Source organism: Lepidochelys kempii, chromosome 10, assembly GCF_965140285.1.
Source record: "Lepidochelys kempii isolate rLepKem1 chromosome 10, rLepKem1.hap1, whole genome shotgun sequence".
Lineage (NCBI taxonomy): Eukaryota > Metazoa > Chordata > Testudines > Cheloniidae > Lepidochelys > Lepidochelys kempii.
In genome coordinates, this window is record NC_136389.1 from 72,042,309 (window position 1) to 72,066,834 (window position 24,526).

Sequence of the window (24,526 nt, forward strand, 5' to 3'; positions counted from 1 at the left end):
GCCCCCACCCGCCCCACGGGCTCAGTCACAATGCTGCAGCTCTGATTGGTTGCCCTGGCCCTGCTGGGTGGTGTCTCCGCCTCCAGCTTGGAAACTAGTTTAGTCTCAAGCCCCTGGTGCTAGACTGTATCCAGTGAGTGAGAGTTCCCTGTGGGGGGGGGGGGGCAGCATGGGCACCAGCTACAGTGACCTGGGGGAGCTACAGTGACCTGGGGACACGCTCAGACCCCTGGGGCAGATCGCTGGCCTGTGAGTATCTGTGTAGATCCATCTCCATCCCCAGTCCTGCCCTAGTCTGGGGGGGGGAGGCAGCCTGAAGTGTGTGGAGAGAGGTGAATGCAGACGGCTGGCCGTGAGAGTTCGTTCCCAGCGCCTGGCATAGCCCCGGAGAGGGTGCAACAGAGTCTTGTCTGTGCGGTTGCAAACATGTCATTTGCAAAGTGCTTTGAAGAGGGGGAATCTGCGAGGCAGATCTCGGCTCCGGAGGAAGGGGGGAGAAAGGGGCAGTCCTTTATCTCCTGCATGCAGTGCGTGGTACAGCAGCGAGAGCCTTGATCGCCAAGGGACACTGGAGATGAGGGCAGGATGTTTTTCCAGCTTTTTTCTCCTATTCGGTTCCCGTCAGTAAATCATTTCAAGCGGCTTTGAGAAAGAAGTATCTGCAGTTAATGGTGAGAGCCAGAGAGAAATTAAGTTGATGTCTTTTCCCTCTTTCAGGAGTGTTTGGATAATCTTGGAAGAACACCTCCTGGGGTGTTTTTTGTTGTTTTTATTGAGCATGGATGGAGATTAATTTTACAGATTGGGGTTTAAGGCTGGGGGGAGGTTTAGGAAGAAAAATCCTTTTGCTCTCCGATTTACCCTGTAGTACTGAATTTGCTACGATTACTCAGTTTACTACAGATATTTGTGTCTGAGCACCTGAATGTTCAGGGTTTGTCTTAAATCCAAATCTTCAATGCTTAGCTTCACAATCCAGATCATCCTCTCTAACTAGGTCTAAATTCACGTTTACTAAAATGTGTAGCTGGGGACGTGGAAAGACCCAACAATACGGTGTCAGACTTTTCGGTGATAGCGTGAACCCAGCATGCTGTCTGTGGATAATTGGATGTGTTACTCTCTTGTGATCCTGGAGTGCCGTACAGGTTGTATATACTTAGAACATTAGCAGTGAGATATTCAGCAAATGCTTGAGGCATTCGGCTTTTTAAAACAAAAAGCTGTCATTTACACCTAGCCTAGGAATACAGCAACATTTATTCATTTTTTGTTTGACTCGAAATATATCGCTGTAAAACTGCTTATGGATCAAGAGACCCTGCTCCAGTGAGCCTCCTGATAAAATAATGAGTTGCAGAAATAGCAGGAGCAACATAATTCTGAAAGTTTGCAATTGTGTGTAAATGGCTGATTCAAACTGGCTGACTGTTATAACTCCCTGTTCTATTAGGACAGCGTCTGCCATGTCACCCTGGCCTTCCCTGGGGCCCTCTTGTACTTCAAAAGTTACAGCTTTTTGTTTTTTCATAAGCCCATTCACACTGTTTGATTTCAGGCTTCTTTATACCAAAGAAAACAAACTCTGAGCTCAGTACAATAACTCCTTTCAGGAGGAGACATCTGTCCATTATGGACACCTCTCCATATGGTGAGAGCCTTCCTGTTCAACCTCTCTCCTCCTCCTATGAGTGCCTGGGTGATTTCTCCTCTTGTGACCATATGCTTGGAGTCACCTCCCAGATCCTGTATCCCTTGCAACCCCACTCGCTGTTCTTCAAATCCCTCCTCCAAATGTGCTTATCTCACTCCAGCCCGGGCACATGGTCCCAGAAAAAACAAGTGACCTCACTTTTACTGTGTAAACCTCCCTCCTCTTCCTCACCCCAGCCCCTTACCGAACATCAGAAGACACAGGAAGAGAAACCCCACGTTCATCTGTAAAGCACCAGGTACAGTCCTGTATAAATAGTAACACATAGCCACCACAAGTGCTAGTGATAGCCATCCTACTGGTGGTACCTTCAGTGTAGGCATAAAGCATGCTGGGGGGGGGGCACGTGGGAGAAACTTGTGCTGCCTATTTTACCTGCCCCTCTCTCATTTTCCCCTTCCTACTCCTGTTAGCCCATCCCGGGTCTCCTCTCCCCGGAATCTGGCCACTGGTGGTGTAGGAACTTTTTTTTTGCAGCTCTGGAAGAGCCTCCCATTATCTGTTCCCCTCCTCTGTTTTCTGGTTCAGATCAGATCTTATCCGAAAACAAATTGTGTCTCCGCCTCTTTAATTTCTCTTGCCATTTGCTATCATTTATCTCTATAGTAGGATTGGAGTCGATGAGGTGTGTTGGGATAAGGTTTGTATGGAGGTTTGCTGTGCGCAATAAAGGTGCCTGGGGTAAGGACGGCTTGCAGCATTCCTCTTTAAAGTAGTCTCATTGTCTCATTATTTATAGGATTGTAGTGCTGAGGAGTCCCAGTCATGAACCGGGACTCCATTGCACTGGCAGCCGTACAAACACAGAACAAAAAGACGGTCCTTGCCCCCAAAGAAACAAGATTATTGTGTCTAAACCCAGCACCAAATTCACTCCAAAAGGCTGACATCCAAACGGTAGCATAAACTTACACGACTTGAAGTAGCGCCACTGAGGAACTATTTCTTTCTACCCTTCTGTTGGTTCAAGAAAAGAAGAAAAGAGCTATTAGACCAGGGGCGGGCAAACTTTTTGGCCTGAGGGCCGTGTCGGGTTTCGGAAATTGTGTGGAGGGCCGGTTAGGGGAGGCTGTGCCTCCCCAAACAGCCAGGCATGGCCCAGCCCCGGCGACCTGTCCCCGGACCGCCCCCAGAACTCCTGCCCGAGTGCCCCCGCCGCCCCATCCAACCTCCCCTCTCCTTCCTGACTGCCCCCCAGGGACCCCTGCCCCCATTCAACCCCCCCCATTTCCCACCCTCTGACCACCCTGACCTCTATCCACACCCCCGCCCCCTGACCACCACCCCGAACTCCCCTGCCCTCTATCCAACCCCCCTGCCCCTGCTCCCTTACCGCGCTGCCTGGCGCACCGGTGGCTGGCAGCACTACAGCCGTGCCGCCCGGCTGGAGCCAGCCACGCCAGTGCGTGGCACAGAGCACCGGGTCAGGGCTGGGCTCTGCACCTGCCCTGCCCCAGGAGCTCACAGCCTCAGGGGCTGGGCAGGAGAGTCCTGCAGGCCAGGTGTGTCCCACGGGCCGTAGTTTGCCCACCTCTGTATTAGACCTAATAGTCAAACCCCCTCTCACCCTCAGTGTGTGCAGAGTTGTTCCCTGCGGTAGAATCTCTTGTGTTCGGCCCGGTTTTAAATGGCTCAGGTGATGGGGTTTGCACCACGTTCCTAAGAAACCTTCCCTGCATGTGCAGAACAAGAGAGAGGAGGCCAATTTAATATCGTACCAGCAAAGGACCAGGATAGTTAAGCGTATGGGGAAGATGGCTCAGGGGCAGATAACTCTGGGTGCTGTGTGTACGCTGTGTGTGCTATATGTTTTCGTGGTGCGGGAGGGAGGACTGCGTGGAGTCAAGGCCCAGAAAGAGTATGACTTGTTGTTGAGTGATGATTGTATTACTACCCCTGCAGGGGAAATTGCCTCCTGCACAAACTCATTGGGACTCAAAGTAATCTTCCCTGATGGCCAGTAATGTTTTTAGGAAATGCTTATTGGGTGATGGGATGGAACAGGAGAGGCATTAGGTGGTGGGCAACTCGTCTGTAGGGGTGGAACAGCACAAGCAGAACCTGGTCAGATGTGGAGGGAGATGGGAACAGGACACAAGGGTACTGGTCAGGCAGGTCCTGGCCACATATATGTGTAAGTGGACCAGGAGGGGCAGACCTGGCCTGGTGGGTCTGGGGTGTTGGACTTGCTCACTGGGCAGATGGGTTGCTGAAAGGGTCAGGTTAGAAATACAAATGTCAGAGTTTATTACCAAGAGCCAGATTTATTCTCATTCTTTATAGATTGTAATTGAATTGAGGCAAATGTAGTCAACACTGCTTAAACAGTGGCTGCTAGAATGCCTGCTAGGATGCATTTAGCAGTACCAAGCTGCATCAGCCCCCCTGGAGGACCTTTAACCACCATCCCATCAATGTGTCTTTGCTCATCAACTTTTACATCCACACGGTGGCTGTTAGCACCAGTCCAGTGAGCAAGGGCTGCTGCATCATCCCTTCCGCTAGAGCCTGGGTACATTGCTTCCCTTGTCCTAGGATACTGTGTCTGAGCCATCCCAACTTGCCTGCTTGCAAAACACTTAGACTCAGGAGAGACCACCAGTTTTATCTGTTGGCCTATCAGCCCGAGGCCAGGCAAGCTTCATACTGCAGCCCATTGGAAATCCCTTTGATTTATTGTTGATTGGTGCAGAGGTGAGTGTAAAACACCTTGTAAGGTAAGGTAACAAGAGCAGCTGTGACCCAGTAACTCATGGGTTGAGTCATGTGGTTTGATGCCACATGTAGCCCTGAAGAGTGAGAGATCAGAGCCCTGTATCTCTCAGAGTAACACTCCCACCTCCTTTAATCCTTGCTAAGAATGTTTTTAATTTCTGAATCTTCCCTTCTGTCTGGCGGGGGGAGGGGGGAGGAGGAGGGGAGGTCTCTTCTTGCTTTCCTTAGAGTCTTTAATCTCCTTCAGGGGTTGGCATTTTTGCTGGCCAGCACTGAATTCCCTCCAGTGCCCATCAACACCAGCGGGTAATCATCTACAGAGATACAAGGTCCTCCCATCTTCACGGACTTGCGTGGGGTGCTTAACCTCTGCCAGTCTCTGGAAATTGTACCAAGATCTCCTGGCAGAGCAATACAGAGCATCACGTTATCTGACTGGGAGCTGAATTTAAATTCTGGATTGAAAGTTGCGAGGAGAACTGGGCCTTGTTGATAAGAAAGCACATAGTAGAAGCTCCGATTGACCCCATCAACCAAGCCCTCTACTTTGCCAACAAGTTTGTATGTGCTCGTAGTAAGGGATGGCATGTGAGCAGAGGGCGGGAAGCTCTGCCTGCACCCTACAGTTGCAGCATCTTCATCAGATGCTCTGCCACCACCCCAATGGCCCACCTCTTGCCCAGTGCACATCTGCTGGGAGCTGTGTGGTTAGGTACCATGTGCGGGCATTTGAAGTAGACGCCTCTCCTTCTAAATGTAGTAGCAGCTAGGCTGTCTTTCATGGGACTCTCTCCTGGAGATGGACACCGTGATCAAATGGGTCATTTCCATTCCGGGCCCCTGTGAGCTTGATTTGAGAGGCGGGCAGGGGGGATGGAGACATGCTCTATCTTCATCTTCAACTCTGCATCATTTCACAAACAGATTGTGATGGATCTAGCTGGATGGAATTCATTCACTCATTGAGCTGGAAGGCAGGTTTTGTGCGGGGGAGCTCACAGCAGCTCCTGAAATGAATTCCAGGCTTTGAAAGATCTGCTGGGCTGAGACATTAAAAAGCGTTTGTCCACAGCCTTAACTGTTGCTCAAAACATGATTTCTCCTGGTTGGATAATGGCAAAAGGATGGGGGGAGGAGTATTCCCAGCACTACAAAGCCAGAGAGTTTAATAATGAGCATAGACTAACCCACTTTTATTGCCTCTGGAGGTGGCTTAATAAGAAGGTTTACAGAGCATTCACTGTGGAGAGTGGGGAGCGGGTTGGTCTACGCACAAGCTTGCACCAGTTTAACTAAAGGTGTGTTCTTAAACCGAGTTTGTCTACAGACTCTCTTATTTGGTCTGAGGGGGGCTTATTTTGGTTTAGCATAATCCATTTTTATAGGCAGCGCCAGAATCCCCTTTTCCTCCTTCCTTGCCAGATGCCATAAGAATCCTGCTTTCTGCTCAGTTCCATGTGAAACATAGCTCATAGTTTTTGGGACCCAGGCATTTAATAAGCCTTTGTGATAGCTTTGGAACTGGAGTCCCTGCAGGACAAGAGGGAAGGTTGATACCACATGATGGAGCATGTTCCTGGGCAGGCTGGAATATGAAATAGTGATGACCAGAGCACATTTCTGAGTTCAGGTCCATGTTCATAAGCACACTGAAGTTCAGATGCTTGCCCAGACCTTCTCCAGATGATCCCTGCAGATTTGGGCTTGGAAAACCGCATGGTTGCTGTTTGAGTCAAATTGACACAAGTGGAACAGCATTTTGCATGGTATTTCTGTCTCCCACCCAGGAAGTGCAGGGCTGCCATGAAAACATGAAATAAGGAGGAAAATATTGTCAATGGGGATCGTTCAGATGACAAAGATTTGGGTTGAGTCAGAGCTCACTGACATGCTACAGTACTTTTTCTTTTATAAACACATCACATACAGACGGCGAACTGCGGCCAGTGGGTGCCGCAATCGGCTGAACCTGCAGACATTGCAGGTAAACAAACCATCCCGGCCCACCAGCGGATTTCCCTGGTGGGCCACGTGCCAAAGGTTGCCGATCCCTGATCTAAGCTACATCAATTTACATTGCGTAACTTACGTAAATTGACTAGTGTAACTTAGATCAACTTATCTGGTTAGTGTAGACCAGGCCTGAGTAACTCCACTGACTGCGAGGGAGTGACGTTGCCTGAATCACAGGGTGCAAAAAGACAGTTGATCTTCGCTGCATTAGTTGACCTCTTAGGACAGAGGAGAGGGAAGGAACCAAATTTACAGATACGAGCAGACCCCTGACTTCAGTCGAGTTACTCTAGATTTGCTCAGCTGTAGTCGAGAACAGTGTGTGTCCCCTGGAGTGCAGAATCCAATGACTCAGTAGTTGTGAACTGACACCTTAATAGAAAGTCCATGGCTGGAAGCAGGTGTAGTGTCTCTTTCCATTCTATCTGGCAACTGGCCAGGTTTCACTGTCAATATTTTCTGTATTGCACTAAGTGTGGGTTGCTATTTTTACTCCTCTCATCTCAAGTACTATTTACTGGAAGATGTAATTAGTAACAAGCGGGTCTGTTTGGGGCCAGCCTATGGGGACAAGAGTGCATTGCTTCAGCCAGAACATAGGGAGCTGTGAAAGTTTGGTATCAAAGGCAGATCCCCTAGCACGTGCAGGTATGGACCAGTGTCCCCTGAACAGCACTAGTAGGGTTGCAGGTTTGGAACCTGCAAGGAGGAGTATATATTCCAGAGCTGTTGAGCTGTTTATGTGAAGTGCCATGAAAGTGGAATATATGCACCAAATCTTTAAAACTCCAATTAGAGCTGCTGCTAACATCTCCAAAAGGGAAGATTTATTCCCCTATCTTGTCTATTTGCCATCTCCCTTCTGTCTTTCTCAGCAAGATCTGTTTTCCCCATTGTGTCTGCTATTTTTGATTCCTGTCCAAATGTTTGATCCAGGTCTCTATGAGTAATGGACTATGTGAATAATTGTAGCTCACATTTAAAGACTCCATTTTACAGACTGCGTATGTGTGTGCATGTGTGTATACACAGGAGGAATCAGTTTCCCTAACGTGGAAATGCAGCCATATCTGGTATGCAAATGGCAACTCTTTTAACAATTCAGCTGTTCAGGACAGGAAGTGAAGAACACACTATCCAAATGAAACTGCAGGTGAATGTTAATGTCCTAGACTCAGAGACTAACAGCCTAGGAACCTAACACTGGAGATGGGAGAGCGGAAAAGAAGGGCGCAATTTCATAGCGTTTTAAGAGAAGCTGATCTTCGGCCGAGGCCAGGAAGAAATTTCCCCTAAGGGTTGTATTGCAAAATTTGGGTGATTATCAGGTGTTCTATGCCTTCTTCTGAAGTATCCAGTACTGGCCCTTCAGGCAGGCCTGTTCTGATGTGGAAAGAAGGGCTCATGGTTGAATCCTGGTCCAATACAAAGAAGTAGGAGTGTGGTTGACTTCTGTGGGAGCAGGTTTTGGTACTATGTGGGTGAGCCTTGTGTCACTATAGCCTGGATGCTAAAACTCTGCTCTCCAGCTTGCCCTAGATGCCAGTGCTACTCCCGGACAGCCCAGCGGATATGGAAGGTCCACATCTTGCAGTTCTACTGGTGTGACTCCCTTGATTACACTGCAGATGTACAGGTGTAGCCAAGAGCATTGTACCCAGTAATAGATCTGAAACTGAGGTGCCTGAGGCCAGATGCTTCTGGCACTTTCTCTAGGGCTATTCACTGCCCTGGCCCATGTGGCTACATTCATTTATCACTGATCTGCATGTTTGTATTTATACGCTGGTGGCTGAATTTCCCTATCCCTCCTTCAGGCTTCCCCCCAGGTTTGTGAGATGTCGGATGATTTGTGGTTATCGGTGCCGAGATGAAAGTAAAACACAGTGTAGGAGACTGCTGTGGCCTGACCCAGTAACTCATGGGTTTCCCAGAAGATTTCCCAGGGGTACCAGTGGAATTACACTACAGGTGCCCCGATGCCCCCAGATCAGCGGTTTCCTGCCAGTCTGCGCTGCTGCTTCCATTGCTGCCTTGCCCAGAAGTGTGTGTGCCAGTGACCCTGTCCTTGTTTCTCTGAAGGTTTTAAACTCAGAGCACCTGCCACAGCCTGTGTGAAAAGAGACAAAGAAAGTGACAAGAACAGCAGAGGCAGCAAAACCAAATAGAATAAATTAAAAGGGAAATTTTGAGCTTTTTCTAAGCCAATGCCTTTGATCCCAAAGCCGCCTGGTTAGCATTAAAACGCTAATGAAAGCCCCTCCCGAAGCCAGGAGGAGCAGAACCCTGCAACGAGAACCCTGGTTTTCCAGCCTCCAATGTTGCATGGGCATTTTCTCCCAAGAGTTGTGAACCGAGTGAATATCAGACCTCAGTGACTCTTAATGCTGTAGGTAGTTTTTAGTAGGGATGGTCAAATAGAAAGCAACCCTTAAACAACTCCCCCAAGCCCTGTATTGGGACTATCAGTGCAGGGTTTGGTTCACCGTGGTTCATAGGGTCAGGGTTGCCCAGGCATGTTCAGGCAGGGTTTGGCAAAAACATTTTTGAATGACAGCGTTTCACACTTTTTAGCAATTGTTGGACCAGAAATTCATAGCAGGGAACTCGTTACTTGCTATTTTGTTTTACAGGAGAATTCCGAATAAACAAACTTGGTTGCCCAGTCAAGGAGCAGAAACTATATTGTGTGATTTATTAGACCAGCCACGCACCTCAAACTGTTTGTGAACAGCTCTCAGGCTGTAAAGCTATTTGTCCAAACCGCTTGGTGAATTCTTGTGGATACTGGAAATGTTCGGAGGTTCATGGACAACCTGGTGGCTTTAAAAAAAAAAAAAAAAAGCTAAATTTACTACAAACATTGGCCCTGCTTCTGAGCAGGCCCTTCAGAATGCAGAGGGATAGAGAGCAAAGGTAGCTCTAAGGTACCTCTGTGCCTCCTGGTTTCTTGGCCCCACCAAGTCCAACTTAAAGCACAATCAGGAGACGCTCTAAATTATAGCAGCTTCCCTCAAATGCCTACAGGCTACACGGCCAGCACGGAGTACCTGGAACTCAGCGAGCTTCAGTCATGCCCTCCACCCCCAAGTCACCTCTAGTCTCAGGGGTGGCAAGGTGGGATGTAGGGATGCTCCATTATCCTGGCACCACCAGGTAAGCCCCTTTACACAACAGTTGTTTCCTGGGGAGCTGTTCCGTTTTCTTGATGCCACCATAGCAACTTTAAGGAGCAACAGCGGGTGAGAAAATCAGAGTTCTAGGTCTCACCTTTCTCCCTGGTTCTCTACACTGGCTTTTGTCCTCCCCAGGGGCTACTGAGATACTTTTCTTTGTGCTCTGAAATCAGAGGCACCTGCCCTCCCCGTGACTCAGTGAACTTTCATCTTTGTCTTGGGTTGCTGCCATGGGGGCTTTCCTCCCAGAACGAGTGTGTGAAAGGCTGTCCGAAGCCCCCTCCCCGTGCTGCTGTGTTGTAAGAACTCTGTCTCTCTCAGATCTACTGGGCTGAGACTGACTAGAGCCAGGGAAATATTCTAGCCAGCAGACAGCCTTGGCTATCTGACAAAAAGGCTGATGCTCCCAGGCCCTCATCTATATGGAAGAAGGGCTGCCGTCTGTCTCTGCCTGCCCTGAGATCCTGTGAAGACAGTGCCATCGTTATTTATTTTTTTATAACTCCCTTTAAAAGGACAAAATGACTGCAACGTATGAGTGTATCCCAGAACCACTTTGCGCGGGTCAGGTCCTCGGCTATTTGAGCTGTAGCTTCCATTCTAATGACTGCCCCTATCCTACCCCGAGGACGCTGGCTGCTGTGCTCTCAGATGGCCCTTTGTGCTCTGCGTAGTAGGTGGGAGGTCGGAAAGGGACACTGGCAGATTTCTGTGTGCAAAATATTCCTAATGTGGAGTTCCCCATCTGCTTTGGTAGCTCTATACGTTCATCAGGAAAGCCAGTGAAATGTTCTGTCATAACCTAGGGCCAAATGCTGCTCTATAAATTTCTGCTTCAGCAAAGCTCTTGAGGGTGTGCTTAATAGTAAGCATATGCTTACGTCAAGCCCTATTCAGTAACGCATTTAAACATGCGCTTAAGTTAAGCGCATGCTTAAGTGCTTTGCTAACTGTAGGCTAGCCGTGGGCATATTCTGATTAAGCAGCAGAGGGGTTCACCTCACTTACAGATTTTGAAGGTTCATACGGCTGCAGAATTTGGGAAGAAACTAATCGGGAAAATTGCTATTGTCTACAATTTCTGTTCGTCTGATGTGTCTCAAGGGCTATCCCACATTACTGGTGGGCTAGGGAAAGCCCTGGGAAAGCGGGGGTTGTCGGTCGTGCCACATTCTGTGGTAGTCTGAGCTACGCCCAGCTCGAGAGCAAGAAGTAGAACGTCCACATTTCTACTCTTACGCAGCCATGGGAGGATTCAATCCTAGGTGTTTTGAGAAGATTTCAGGCCTTTACCATTTAAAAGGAGGGCAGGTAAGTAGGTCCCACTGTAACACTTGCCTCCTAAAAACTCCTTCATACAATGTGAAAGCTGCTGCAGGCTACAGGCTTTTTTTAAAATCCCAGGTGTATGGTAGTTTGATGCTTCTTAGGGATGGCCCTCGCTAGTTCTGCAGCCTGCTTCAGCCTCATTTATTGGCCAGCCCAGCTGTCTGTGAGAAGGCCAGCTGACAGTAGATGTCATAACCTTGCACCTGGCTGAAGGGACCATCTTTAAGGGTGGAAGGATGATCCAGTACCCATTCAGTCATTTGGCCTCTCTGCCACAAAGCATATGGTTAGTCTCTAAGGTGCCACAAGTACTCTTTTTCTTTCTGCCACAAAGGGAACCATGTAGGGCTAGTTTTGGTGGGTCACCAAGCAGCAATTGGATGGAAATGTAACTTGGCCACTACCTACCCACCTAAGAACTACTGTACATGGGATTTAAAAAAACTCTGTGGCCTGGTGCAGCTTTTGTATTTTATGTAGGTGTTTTTAATTTATAAATTAGCCACTCCTTCTATTCTGAGTGGTGCCTTTTCCTCCTCCAGGCTCAGGAAAAGCTAACCTTGTCCCTTTCCCTTTCTGGCCCCTCTGTTTGTTTCTATGGCTATTCTGTGTGAATTGCTTAACATTTGGTTTGATTATCACATCACATTTGAAAATTAGCACATCCACTCACTGCTCAGGTCTGGTCTTCAAAGGAAGCAATAGATTGGGAGGGTGTTTTCTGAGGTTGGAGGAAGGGAAGCCGGAATCAATAGCTTTTAGCAGACTCATAAATGTTTCATCTGTATTCCTCCAGTTTGGTCAGGGGTGCTGGAACAATTTGTATTGTGGGGGTGCTGAGAGTCGTTGAACCAAACTGTAAACCCTGGATATAATGGAATCTGCTTCCAGCACTGCTAGTTTCAGCACCTTTGAGTTTGGTGCTGTAAAATTGTGTCACTAGAATCCATATTAACCCTTAGAAATTTGTACTAGCCCTGAGGTGGGTGCAGAATAAGCATCCTGATGATGCTAGAAACATTTCCCCTTGCAGCTCGGCTCAGCCACTTAATAATGTGATTTCCTGCCCAGTTCTGGAGCCCTGCATTGAAAATTGCCTCTGCTCACAAGTCAAATGAGTATTGCGGTCTCAGCCTGGGACCTTGGGGATATTTGCTAGGACTCTGGGAGTGTCAAATAGTTGAATGAAAATATAATCAATAGCAGCATGATTTGGGTCAAAGATCTCACAGCTGCAGCGACTCTGTGTTATTTACGCTGTACTGTTTGGGGATTGGGAAGCCTAAGGAGACTTCCCCAGGGCCTGTAACTTGGCCCATTTACATCTGCCCTGTAGAACACTGGAAAGGAGGTGGGGAGAGGCAGAAAACACACAACTCAGAATTATTCCTATTGATTAGGATTTATTTATGTTTTGTTTGAGGTGTTGGAAAGTGTCTGGGCAGCTTGTGGTTGAGCCTGTGTCTGGCTTATCTGCATCCAGGCTCCGTGAAGCATGAGAGTGTTGAACTGCTTCACGTTTCTGGGAGGTCACGGTGAAGTGAGCTGTAGCTCACGAAAGCTTATGCTCAAATAAATTGGTTAGTCTCTAAGGTGCCACAAGTACTTCTGTTCTTTTTGCGGATACAGACTAACACGGCTGCTACTCTGAAATGTGTCAGCTCTGTGTCCTGTGGGGCTGCTAACCTGTCATTGGCCTCTGACAGGTCATCGCCTCTCACCCAAGGTCGGTTATTCAGAATTCCTTGCTTGACTCCTGCCCTGTAAATCACGGGTCGTGCTATGTACTCTCCCTCTCATCAAGCCAGCAAAGCATGCATACACGACCCAGTTGTCATCCAGGTCTTGTTGACTCTTCCGACGTGAGCTGCGGATTTGACCATCTCCCCTAGGTGGGATGTGTCAGAGCCTAGCAGCTGACTCGGAACCGTGAGCTCCGTTGGCAGTGTTGAGACCGTACCCTGATCTAGCTGACTTGGGAGGGCAGGGGCCTGTTGGCTTCATGATGAACCGGGGATTTTATTAATTCAGGGTTTTTCCAACTCTTGCAGTACTTGTTGCTTTTTCTTAATGTCCCAGTTGCTGGAATCGAGAGGTGTCATGAGAATCTCACTCTTTCCTCCCTCTCCCCCCATGAAAGCTAAGTTTCTAACCCTTATCATTACAGAGAAAAGCTTGAAAATATGAGCTGAGTGCATGCTCAGGGCTCATACAACTAGAAGGCAAATAAAAAGCCCCCCAAATCATTATTGCAAATCAACTTTTTTTTATGTTTCATGATTTTTAAAGACTCTCATGATTTTGGGGCCTGACTTATGGTGTTTTTGAATGCTCGGGGTTGGTGGTACCTTGTCCCTAGCTAAAAAAGCAGAATAATAGTTACAGAGAAGTTTTTAGGGTGGAAGAGGTGCAAAAGGGAACGCAGATCTGCATCTGACCTTTGCAACTTGGCCCCATTTCTATCTATCATGTTTGGACTGCCTGCCTGCTCCCTAAACCCAGACTCTAGCTCTGTGTGTGTGTGTGTGTCTGATGGTTTTTTGCAAAATGAAATGAAACAATGCTTGACTTTTGGTAAGACCGAGTCACCTCTTTACGTTTGTTACAAGCCCTTAATAACAGACCCTGTGGGGGTGCGGTAGCAACAGGATGTTTGTAATGGGATGACATCAGCATGGCAGTTGTGGGGTTTTGTTTTGGGGCTTTGACCTATGAGCTAGTTGCTCAATATGGTAAAGGGGAGACGGGGGTGATTTGTCCAACTGAAGCTGCCTCTGTGTGGCTGCAGTCTTGTCTGTCTGTCTGTCTCTCTCAATCTCTTTTCCAAACTGTATTCTTTAGCTCTTCTTATATTCTTTGGAACTGACAGACTGGCTTTTAGTGACTTGCAGTTTCTCTCTTAAACATGTTATTTTCCAGCAACGCTGATGGATGTGCCTTCTGCATTTACTTTGTAAATTATGGACTAAATTTCCCAGTCTTAGCCTCAGGATTTTTTATGTTTACAAAATACAAATCAGTCAGTCAGCCTACCAATTACCTGATTTACACCTGCAGAATAGGATCACTTGCATAGTTGTGCCTGCACATTGGATACAGGTGGAAAAATGCAGACTGACTGAAAATGCAGCCTTGATATTTTAGACCAAGCAACTTATCAAATTCCATCATCCAGACTCCATTGCTCTCGATCTCAGTAGATTGGCAGGGTGTTGTGGGTATGTCCTACACTGCAAAAAACCCAGCAGCAGTGAGTCTCAGAGCCTGGGTCAACTGACTTGGGTTTGCGCTATGGGGCTAAAAGAGCAGTGTAGACATTCTCATGGGCTCTGAGACCCATCCCCCTCACCGGGTCTCAGAGTCCAGGTTCCAGCCCAAGGAGGAACGTCTACACTGAGCTTTGTCATATTCCCTGAAGCCTGCCTGTTCTACAGAGTAGATAAGTCATGTGGAAGAGTCTGCTGAGATTCATCAGCCAGAAAGTAGAATTAGAAGGGTTTTGCAAAGTCTGTTGAAATCTTTGGTTCCCTCTAATAGCTAGATACCCCATAAATGAATACGGTTGCAATTGCCTTTCCTAAACCTGTAATAATCTCCCCACCAGACGCCAACATGACATGAACTGAGCCAAGAACAGGCCCCAGCCCTTTACCCTAAATAGATTGTTCTCTTTAACAAGGAAAAATAAACATTGCACGGTTTGTGTGTTTGCCCTCCAGGGGCTGTTGAGAAAATTTGCCATTTAGTTTGGGGCTTTCATTGCTGCATTATGCTTATTCCTTGTTGAAGCCAAAGTGCCGAATTCTCTGTTTCTGCCATGATTACCCAAAAATACATTTTAGAAGAATAAGCAAGCCATTACAGGGTGCTCTGTGGCTGGAATATCTGGGGGGTGCTGCAGGTCAGGATTCAGGAGCACTGGCAGAATTGGGAAGGGCTCAGTGCTGGGACACCAGAGTAGGTTTGAGCTGTGTTGGCAGATCAGTGAGGAGAGGGAATTTAGCACAGCAGATGCCCACACTCTGCTGCTGGCTCTAGCTAGTGCTAGTTTCTCTCCTCTATAAGCACCACTAATTAGTTTATTTTCTGTTCACTCCTCAGCAGACCGCGCCTCTGTCATCATGTCGGTCAGCGTCCACGAGAACCGTAAATCCCGAACGAGCACTGGCTCTATGAACATCTTGCTTTTCCACAAAACCTCCCACCCAGACTGCGTCCTGTCCCATCTCAACACCTTCCGGAAGAGCTGCGTGTTCACTGACGTCACCCTCTGGGCCGGTAACAGGTCCTTCCCGTGCCATCGGGCTGTGCTGGCCGCCTCCAGCAGCTATTTTGAGGCCATGTTCAGCAACGGCTTGCGGGAGAGCGTAGACGATGAGGTGAATTTCCATGATAGCCTCCACCCAGAGGTGCTGGAGCTGCTGCTGGACTTCGCGTACTCCTCCCAGATCATCATCAACGAGGAGAATGCAGAGTCCCTGCTGGAGGCTGGGGACATGCTACAGTTCCACGACGTCCGAGATGCAGCGGCTGAGTTCCTCGAGAAGAACCTCTACCCTTCCAACTGCCTGGGCATGATGCTGCTCTCAGACGTTCATCAGTGCCGTAGACTCTACGAGCTGTCCTGGAGGATGTGCCTGGTGAACTTTGAAACAGTGCACAAGAGCGAGGACTTCAACAACCTCTCCAAGGACACCCTGCTGGACCTGATCTCCAGTGACGAGCTGGAGATAGAGGACGAGGAGAAGGTCTTCAGGGCCATCATTCAGTGGGTGAAGTATGACTTGGACAAGCGGAAGGTGCATCTCCCAGAGCTGCTGAGGAACGTGCGTCTGGCCTTGTTGCCTTCTGAGTGCCTCAAGGAAGCCATGGCGTGCGAGGACCTGATCATGGCAGATGAGAGGAACAAGCTCATCATGGACGAGGCCATGCACTGCAAGAAGAAGATCCTCCAGAATGACGGGGTGGTCACCAGCCCCTGTGCCAGGCCCCGCAAAGCCGGGCACACCTTGCTGATCCTGGGCGGGCAGACCTTCATGTGTGATAAGATCTACCAGGTGGATCAAAAGGCAAAAGAGATCATCCCCAAAGCAGACCTGCCAAGCCCAAGGAAAGAGTTTAGTGCCTGTGCCATTGGCTGCAAAGTCTATGTCACTGGCGGGCGGGGCTCAGAGAATGGGGTCTCCAAAGACGTCTGGGTATATGACACGGTTCATGAGGAGTGGTCCAAAGCTGCTCCCATGCTGATAGCTCGGTTTGGGCACGGCTCAGCTGAACTGGAGAACTGCCTCTACGTGGTTGGTGGGCACACTGCGGTGGCTGGTGTCTTTCCGGCATCTCCTTCTGTTTCCTTGAAGCAGGTAGAGAAGTATGACCCTGCCTCCAACAAATGGACTATGGTGGCCCCTCTAAGGGATGGAGTCAGCAATGCTGCAGTGGTCAGTGCTAGGCTGAAGCTTTTTGTCTTTGGTGGGACCAGCATCCACCGGGACATGGTGTCCAAAGTCCAGTGCTACGATCCTGTCGTGAACCGGTGGGCGATCAAAGCAGAGTGCCCCCAACCTTGGCGCTACACTGCCGCCGCTGTTCTAGGCAGCCAGATTTTCATCATGGGTGGGGACACTGAATTCACCGCTGCGTCCGCCTACCGCTTCGACTGTGAAACGGACCAGTGGACGCGGATCGGGGACATGACTGCCAAGCGCATGTCATGCCACGCCTTGGCCTCGGGAAATAAGCTTTACGTGGTGGGGGGTTACTTTGGGACTCAGAGGTGTAAAACGCTAGATTGTTATGACCCTACCTCGGACACGTGGAACTGTATAACAACAGTGCCGTACTCACTCATCCCCACGGCTTTCGTCAGCACATGGAAGCACTTGCCAGCTTGAGAGGCATTGGCTTGGGCCCAGAATTCAGGAGCTTAACCGGGTAAGATTATATATATTTTTAACCTGATACTTCACCTTTGCCACCTAAAATCTGCATCAACGCCCCATGTCAAGACAGCTGGATCTAAACTTGCTCCTGGGAATGCCACCGTTTCCCTGTGTTTACATTTGAAACAGAGAGGGATAAACAGATAGAAGGCCAAGTAGGCCCAGGCCGTTGTAGGTTGATACCTCTCTGCTTTCATACCATAACTATTTCAAGCTGGCCCCTTCAGTATCTTGGAGGCTTAGAGTGCAAGCCATCCACTTGTGTCGCAGGGCGAGACAGAGAATATGTTCCGATCATGACTCTAATAATACTTGTATTCAGCACCTTCTGGTAGGGTAGACACTGTGATGATGAGCACTTAAGAAAGGCATAGTATGAAATACTTACCCAGATGCCTGCACAGGGGACAGACTATCTGATAGGTAGGTATTAAAATGACTTAACCCCTGGCATGCTGGGAGGGAGGGCATGGATGTCGGTGAGGGGTAACAAAAGTTAGGTTGTGCATACCGTTCAGTGGATAGGGCAGGAGAAGCACAGAAGCCATGGCACATTTCCCAGGGATCAGATGCAGATTTGTCACCAGAGCAGTCCCCTATCAAACTGAAAACCACCAGACTCCTGTGCAAGACGTGAGTGGGAGGGAAGGGGATATAATAACCCGAAGAAAAATGCATTTGCTGCACTGCTGTGTGTGCATGCGGGGATGGGCTGTGAAAGATGTTGATATTTGACCCCAGGTACATAAATTCTGAGGCTATTTTCCCCAGTTGGTCAGAGTAACAGGGAAAGCACTGTTTGAAATGAGGGGCAGTGGAAACTTGGACAGGAAGCCTGGCATCTGGCTCCCACCCACTCATCTACAGTGGGACATTTGGCTGCTGTGCCGATTGCAAGATTTTGGTCAATGGTTTAACCTTAAAATTACCAACCTGCGTATATCGGCACCTGCTCAATCTGTGCCAGGATGTAGTTCCCCAGTGAAAGGTGGCACTTCCTAAAATCCTTCCCAAAGTTTGTTGTGAACCAAGTATTGATCTGGGCAGCACTCCCTGGGGAATAATGCTGCCTTTGCAGCAAATCTAGCACCACTTCTGGAACTGACTGCACAGATTCCTCTACCACTGGGACATCTGCATCCCTCCATGTAAGTTTGGAAGCCTGTTAAGAGCCAAATGAGAGAACCTGGAAGCATCTCCTGCGGTGGTTTGGGGGATTGGCAAATTTCCTCTATAGGGTTTTCATCCCAAAAAGGTGGATGAGGGACTCCAGAGAGGATCCTCTTCTGCGCTGAAATTCTCCTTTAATTTTAAAGTTCATTTTACACCTGGAGGAAAGAATGATGCCCAAGCCCTGTAACGCCCTCTTGTTTCCCTGGCCTCACACTTAGCGTCACAGACATGTCAGGGGAAAAATGCAACAGGGTGGCATTACAGCAGCCTTCCAGTGTTTCCCCCTTCAATTTCTTCTGCCTGTACCGCTGGCATCAAAGAAGGAGCTGCTGGCATCTTCGTGTACAGTTTGCCCAACTTGCCCGCTGCCTGCTTTTCATAGACATTTGGTGCATGATGGAAAAAGCACCCAAAACACTGGGCTGCTGTAAGATTTTGAGACGTGTCTGGCTTTGACCCAGCTGCACCGTTTTGTAGGGCACAGCAAGGACGTGAGGGGTTAACACGGGATTGTACTGTGCATTCCCTGCACTGAATGATAATAGCTTTTCCAAATACCCCCTCCCCTCCTCACGGGTTGCCTAGCATCTGTTGCGGTGGCTCAGTAATCTAATTAACTGCCACTCGGCTATTAAATATCGCAGCAAAGAGTATGAGGTCTCCATCATTTTCAGCTCGGGGCAATGGGGCCTCCCCTCAAGAGCCATCCTAGAGCTGAAAATTAATTTTCTCAGTGAGCTGGTGAACAGTAAAACACCATGCCAGGCATCCACATGGGAATGGGGCTAGGGATTGTGATGCTTCATCTACTGAATTCAATTTTGCTCAAAATTTCAATTTGAATTCAATTTTGCTTTGGGGATCTCTGCAAGGGATAGGGAGTTTATGCCCTGCTTGCGCGAAACCCACTAACCAGGGCAGTTTTCTTTATGATTTTTTTTTTAAATTAAATTTAAAACTTTCCAGACAGAACAGTTTTTAGGTTTAAACATTCCCCAGTTGTCCGCAATCTCAAACTAGTGTATGAAAACCAGGAAGTGAAATTGACGAGCACGGCCACATTATACAAGATGAGTGATCTGCAAAGAGCCACTGTAAAGTCAAGGTAGAGAACTCAAGGTTTTGGGGCTTGTTACCTCTGATGGGTTATTAGTAACCCAAAGAAATAAGACATTTAAAAGCGCAGGCATGCTAACTGGGTGGTGTCCTGTCCCTGATATATTTTAGCTTTTTCATCCCATTATTTTTAAACCTAATTTGTTGTGGTGGCCTCTGTCCTGGGTTTCTGACAGCTCCTTTAAATCAAACACACAGAGTTGAGAGTGAAGCCACACTGGAAGAGGTTTGCCCTGCTTGTGTACCCCACAGTGCATCAGCTATACACCTTGCCCTGACTGATACTGGGCCCTGGGCAAAAGCTAGGAACGGTGCTCTGGGAGTTGGTCTCTAATTTGGTCGATCCAAAATGCTGGTTAGGAATCTGGAGAGGACGTCTCCAGGACATTACATGTATTGGTCCATATTCCCACTGAGAGCATTTGGGGGGTTCATGGGAGTCAGTTGCAGATTGCTGAATATGGGATTCTGCTGTCCCCAGCCCCAGTGTAGAATAGGACAGTTGGGGTGGGGAGGGGGGTTGCTATAAAGTACACCAGCTGGCTGTGGCCCCTAAGGACCATCCACCAAGCAGGGATAGTCAGAATGCAGCATTCTTCTGCAGTACCCCCTCTAAATTCCTCCCCCTCCCTGATTCACTCTCTACACTGGGAGAAGCATTGTGTGGCTGGGAGTGATGAGCGGCTGGCTATGCTGGCTCACGGGAAGTGCAAGGGAGACCCAGCTGCATTCCACTCGCTTCGCTCAGTAGGGGCAGGACAGGCCCGAGAATCTGACCCATTCTCTCTGGAAAGCTCTGTTCAGAGGCACTTCCTGTTTTTCCATCGTGGGAAGAACCAGCCACCCATAGACTTTTAATCCTTTTGAACTTGTGGAGTGTTTTGGCCCAGTCACCTCTCTGCTTTACCCCATAGCAGGGGTTTGATTGCTACTGCCCTTTATGCAGTCCCATGGACCAGAGTTCTCAGAAGGAAGCAACTACCCCCTGGTCCTTCTCCCTCCACACTGGTACGTACCAAGCCAAAGGCCAAGCTGCATTTGTCCTTTAGTGGCCATAGTTCCATAGTTGTGAAGGCCAAGACTATAACAGGGTTCAAAAAAGAACTAGATAAATTCATGGAGGATAGGTCCATCAATGGCTAATAGCCAGGATGGGCAGGGATGGTGTCCCTAGCTTCTATTTGCCAGAAGCTGGGTATGGGAACTTTTGCCATCTTTGGCTGCTAACTCTATTTGTCTAGAAGTGTTCCCTGTGACCCTGGTGGGAGCCCTAAGGGTTTTCCCACAATCCATCCTTACAGTCACCCCCATTCTGAGCAAGGAAAACATAGCAAGGAGTCCATCAATACTACCCCGTATACATCTAGAGGGGTGGTTTTGAGTGACCCTTTAGGGACACCATGTGCTGCCCCCACTGTCAAACACAGTTGATGCAGGGGCGTGAGACCAAGCCCAGAAATCAAACCCATGGGTTTGTAAAGCTCAAGCACCAGGCTTGTCAACCACGGGTTAAGAGCTGGAAGGTGCCGACACACAAATGGGAGCTTTTCAAAGGCACAAATGGAAGTCAGGCACCTAACTCACAACGGTTTTCAGTGGGCTGTGGGTACCTAATGGCCGTTTATACCTGAAAAAGCCTGGCCCCAAAGCTCCAGCTCTGCTTTAATTTAAAACATAACAAACATAACAGCAATGAATTGTTTCCTGCAGAAAGGTTGGCCTCCAGTATGGCCACGTTTAAGCCCCAGGGGGTTTGCATCACCGTACTTTTCAAGGAGGATCTCCGCGCCCCGTCCAAGAATACAGTGGGACATTAATTTAGTGCTGATCGCAAGCAGTAATTCCAGGGATCAACCATGATTAGCAGCTTAAAAAGCAAAAGCCTAATCTCTCCCACCGCACAGCCCTTCAGCTGATTTGTATGCCTCCAGTGGTCAGTGAGTGACCCATGAAATAAGAGACTTTTGTCAGCGCTGTGCAGGGAGGAGCTATATAGGCACGGGAATCTGCCCTCTTCCCGTTTCATGTCCCAGATGAGATCTAATCAAGTACTTCTTTTAAGACAAAACTCTCACCTTTCCTCTTCTCCCCCGCACCCCCGCTTATTCTGTGTGTTTAATACAGAAAAGTTTCCATAACTGTAATAAGACAACATAAAATTGGCTTAGCCAACTTTTGACACTTGTATAGGAATCAGATCTCGACTACCAGAATCAATGCAGAGAAGCAAATGCAAACTCCCAAAACCTCCACTCATAAGGGCAGTATAAATGCAAATCAGGAGCTGGGTTAATCGCTTAATAGAAATGTGTTGTAACAGAAATGGAGATCAAGCTTAGACTACAAACATTTATAAAATATAATTTACTGTTATCCCTTCTGCTCTCTCTCTCTGCTGGGGGCAGTGAAACAGCTTGGTCAGTTTCATCTTATAGCGAGGCCGATTGTAGTTCCTTGAGCATGGACATTGCTGGGTTTGCACGCTGACTATTTTAGACTGACCTGTATGAACTCTTTGGGCCTCTAGAAACCACAGTTCAAAAACCTGCAAAATCTTAGTAAAAGTTGCCCAAAAGTTGCCCATGGCATGGCTACGTATGGTCAGTTTAAAAAATGGACCATCCCTAAAATACTGTAGCTAACCCCCTCTCTGGGCAAGGCCTTAATGTAGTTTTAGAGCAGCTCAGCATCTTGTAATTACTAAAGTAACCAAGTCACAGATAATTTTTGCCAGTGTCTCATGGGGAAACTCATTTGCCTCCATTGGATTGCAAAGGCAAAATAAGCAGTGGCTGCAGCTTGCTGCCGTTTTACAAGCAGATGTTTGTCTCTGAAGCCTGTTTATCTGGCAGAGTCAGAAGGGAGTGGTTGGCCTGCAGAGCCAGGTATATGAAAATCAAGCTTTTCCTAAGCCTGGGTTTGGGTAGACAAACACCTGGTTCGTTCATTGTATACAGAACATGAGATCTGGCCCCAGGCTGTATGTATGAGCCCCTTGGAAACTTGTGTGGTTGGTTTTTTAAGAGCTAGTTGGTGGGAAAATGGGAATTATTTCCCCCGTCTCCAAAAAATTCCCACTTTCCTTCCATTTTTTGCTCCAGTGTAATTTTGCTGGGAGTTTCCAGACCAGCCCTCATGCTCTGTACCTGTTGCGAGGCAAGAATGCAGAGCCTTCAGTCCCAGGGTACAATCTAGACTAATGAGTAGCTGGGCCACCTCTGCTGTGTAACCCAGGATGCCCTTTGCAGTGCTTTGCTGCTGTAGCCTCCAGCCTGGACGGCTCAAAAACAGCCTCCAGCACGCAAGTCACTCCCAGCAATGTCTGCGTGTGTGTTGCAGCCAGCCAGCCACCCCTATCGCATTTACCAGCCTTGCTTAGACTGCAGGGTGACCAACAACACACTCCCAGCTCTAGATTTCCCCAAGAAATTTATGTCCTGCACTGCCCAGCCCTCTCCTGGACAATACAAGTTTACATAAAGTCTCTTAGCTGTTTAATAGAAATAATATGCACCCAACTGGCTACCCCAAATGCTTCAGTTTAAACACGCTGGATTAGATAAAACAATAAAATAAGTTTATTTTCTTGTAACCATTTCTAACTTACGTGTCTCATTACTTGTACTCACCTAAAATCTCTCTCTTTGTAATTAATAAAATTAAAACACAACTGGTACCTAACTTAACAAACTATATCAGATTCTCACCATATGATTTCAGCAGCCTTACAGGCCAAACTTCTTAGGTCAGGACCCCTTCTCTCAGAGTTCAATGAATGCTTCTTTGGTCACTTCTGGTGCTGTGAATGCGATGGGCAGGAGGAGAGAGAGGGCTCAGCTTTGGGTGTTTGTCCCTCCTTTTTATAGTGTCAGTCCCCCTCTTGAAAACCATTTCCAGCTGAGAGTCAGGAGACAAGAGTGTCTCTATGGAAGGATGTTCCCTGCTGCTTTTTCCTCACCTGGTTGACCGTCCTTTGTTTCTCTTTCTGCTTGATGACTCTATTTATTGCTTAAATGCAAATTTAGCAGAGCACACATTCCTTTCTTTGAGACAGACCTGTCTGCCAACCTCAGTGTGGAACAAGTGTTAACACCACAATACAGTGGAATCCTAGAATTTCACATACAATGTTGCTCCACACATTTTATCAGGACAAGCAAATTATGAGTTTTCAGATGATACTGCATAAGGCATACATAGTACAAAGATTATTACAACAGTGTGGGGGGTATGGACGCAGGTACATTTCATCACGTTCCCCCACCCCATTTCCCTCAATGGCCAGGCTGTCATTACATCAGTGGCCCCGTAATGGGGTGCAGTGAAGCAGGAATTACAAGGGCTGACAACACAAAGCCTTTTGAGATTCTCCAGACAAGTGAGAGAGTGGAGCCCGTCGTCTCCCTTGGGGATTCATTAGCTCCAGACGTGATCCCTCATGAGTGGGAGGGACATGTTGATGGCCGCTTGACCGGGGCCGTGGTAGATGAGTGACCTGGGTATTAAAGCTTTCTCTTTCTTATTTCCTCCCTAGATGCCACTGTCGAATTCATCTCCCTTTCTCTCTGCTGGAGTCTGCACAGTGACCAAATGCTACCAGCCTCACTCCTTACTGCCCCCACCCAAAGCCTGCAAAGGGTCTTTTGCAGCCCTTCCCTGGCACAGGGCCCAGGAAAAGGCCTACCTGAGAAGGAAGCCGCGCCATTTGGGCTGGGAGGGGGTGCTAAATGATGCTGCCGCTCGAACGGCCGTGCAGTCAAGCCACTGAAGGAGAACAGAGCCGAGAAGCATGCTGGGGTGGAGGCCTATTGTGTCGGGGCCGTTTTCCGTCGGGGCTTTCGTTTGTGGGAGTGGGGAGGGAAGGGGATTGGTTTTGATATGATAAGAAAGATGAAGTATCCATCGACGCTGCATGAAGCCTATTGAGACGCAGGAGAGGGATGGTACCGCCACTACCGAAGGAGGCACGGGCTTGAATTAAAAGAGCCCAGTGGGAGCGCTGGGCCTGTCCTGCCGCCTGATTCCTCTGGAGTTTGTGCTAGGAGCCCAGCAGGGTTTTCGGTTGTCCTAGGAGCACACAGCACAGTAACCCGATGAGGTGCTTTCTGTACTGGGGCGCGGGGGAGGGGTCTACGCTTTTTAAAAGCGGTTCATTTTGCAGAGTGCTTTAAGTTGGTGATCCCGGGTCTTTAGGGTACTTCAGAATGGGAGTGGGAGACGGGTGGCTGTTGCCAGTGAGGCGGGGATTGGAGAATCCGACGCTGGGCTCTGTGCAGATTGGAAAGGTAGCAGAGAGCCAGCCCCGTGCATAGATACTCCTAGCTGCGTGACCCAAGTACCTGCTTGTGTGG

The 24,526-nt window shown here is 48.4% G+C and overlaps 1 protein-coding gene across 2 annotated transcripts; it reads left to right on the forward strand.

The window, feature by feature from the left end:
- The first annotated feature begins 185 nt into the window (after positions 1–185).
- Positions 186–24,291, forward strand: KLHL25 (kelch like family member 25). Of its 2 annotated transcripts, none has more exons than XM_073361490.1 (3): positions 186–249; positions 15,049–16,878; positions 23,710–24,291. In XM_073361490.1, exon 2 carries the CDS (start codon positions 15,069–15,071, stop codon positions 16,836–16,838), a length of 1,770 nt encoding a protein of 589 aa, XP_073217591.1. In that variant the 5' UTR covers positions 186–249; positions 15,049–15,068; the 3' UTR covers positions 16,839–16,878; positions 23,710–24,291. The 2 variants fall into 2 exon arrangements, with proteins under 2 accessions (XP_073217591.1, XP_073217592.1); XM_073361491.2 differs by lacking the exon at positions 186–249 and adding an exon at positions 334–671.
- Positions 24,292–24,526: the final 235 nt, after the last annotated feature.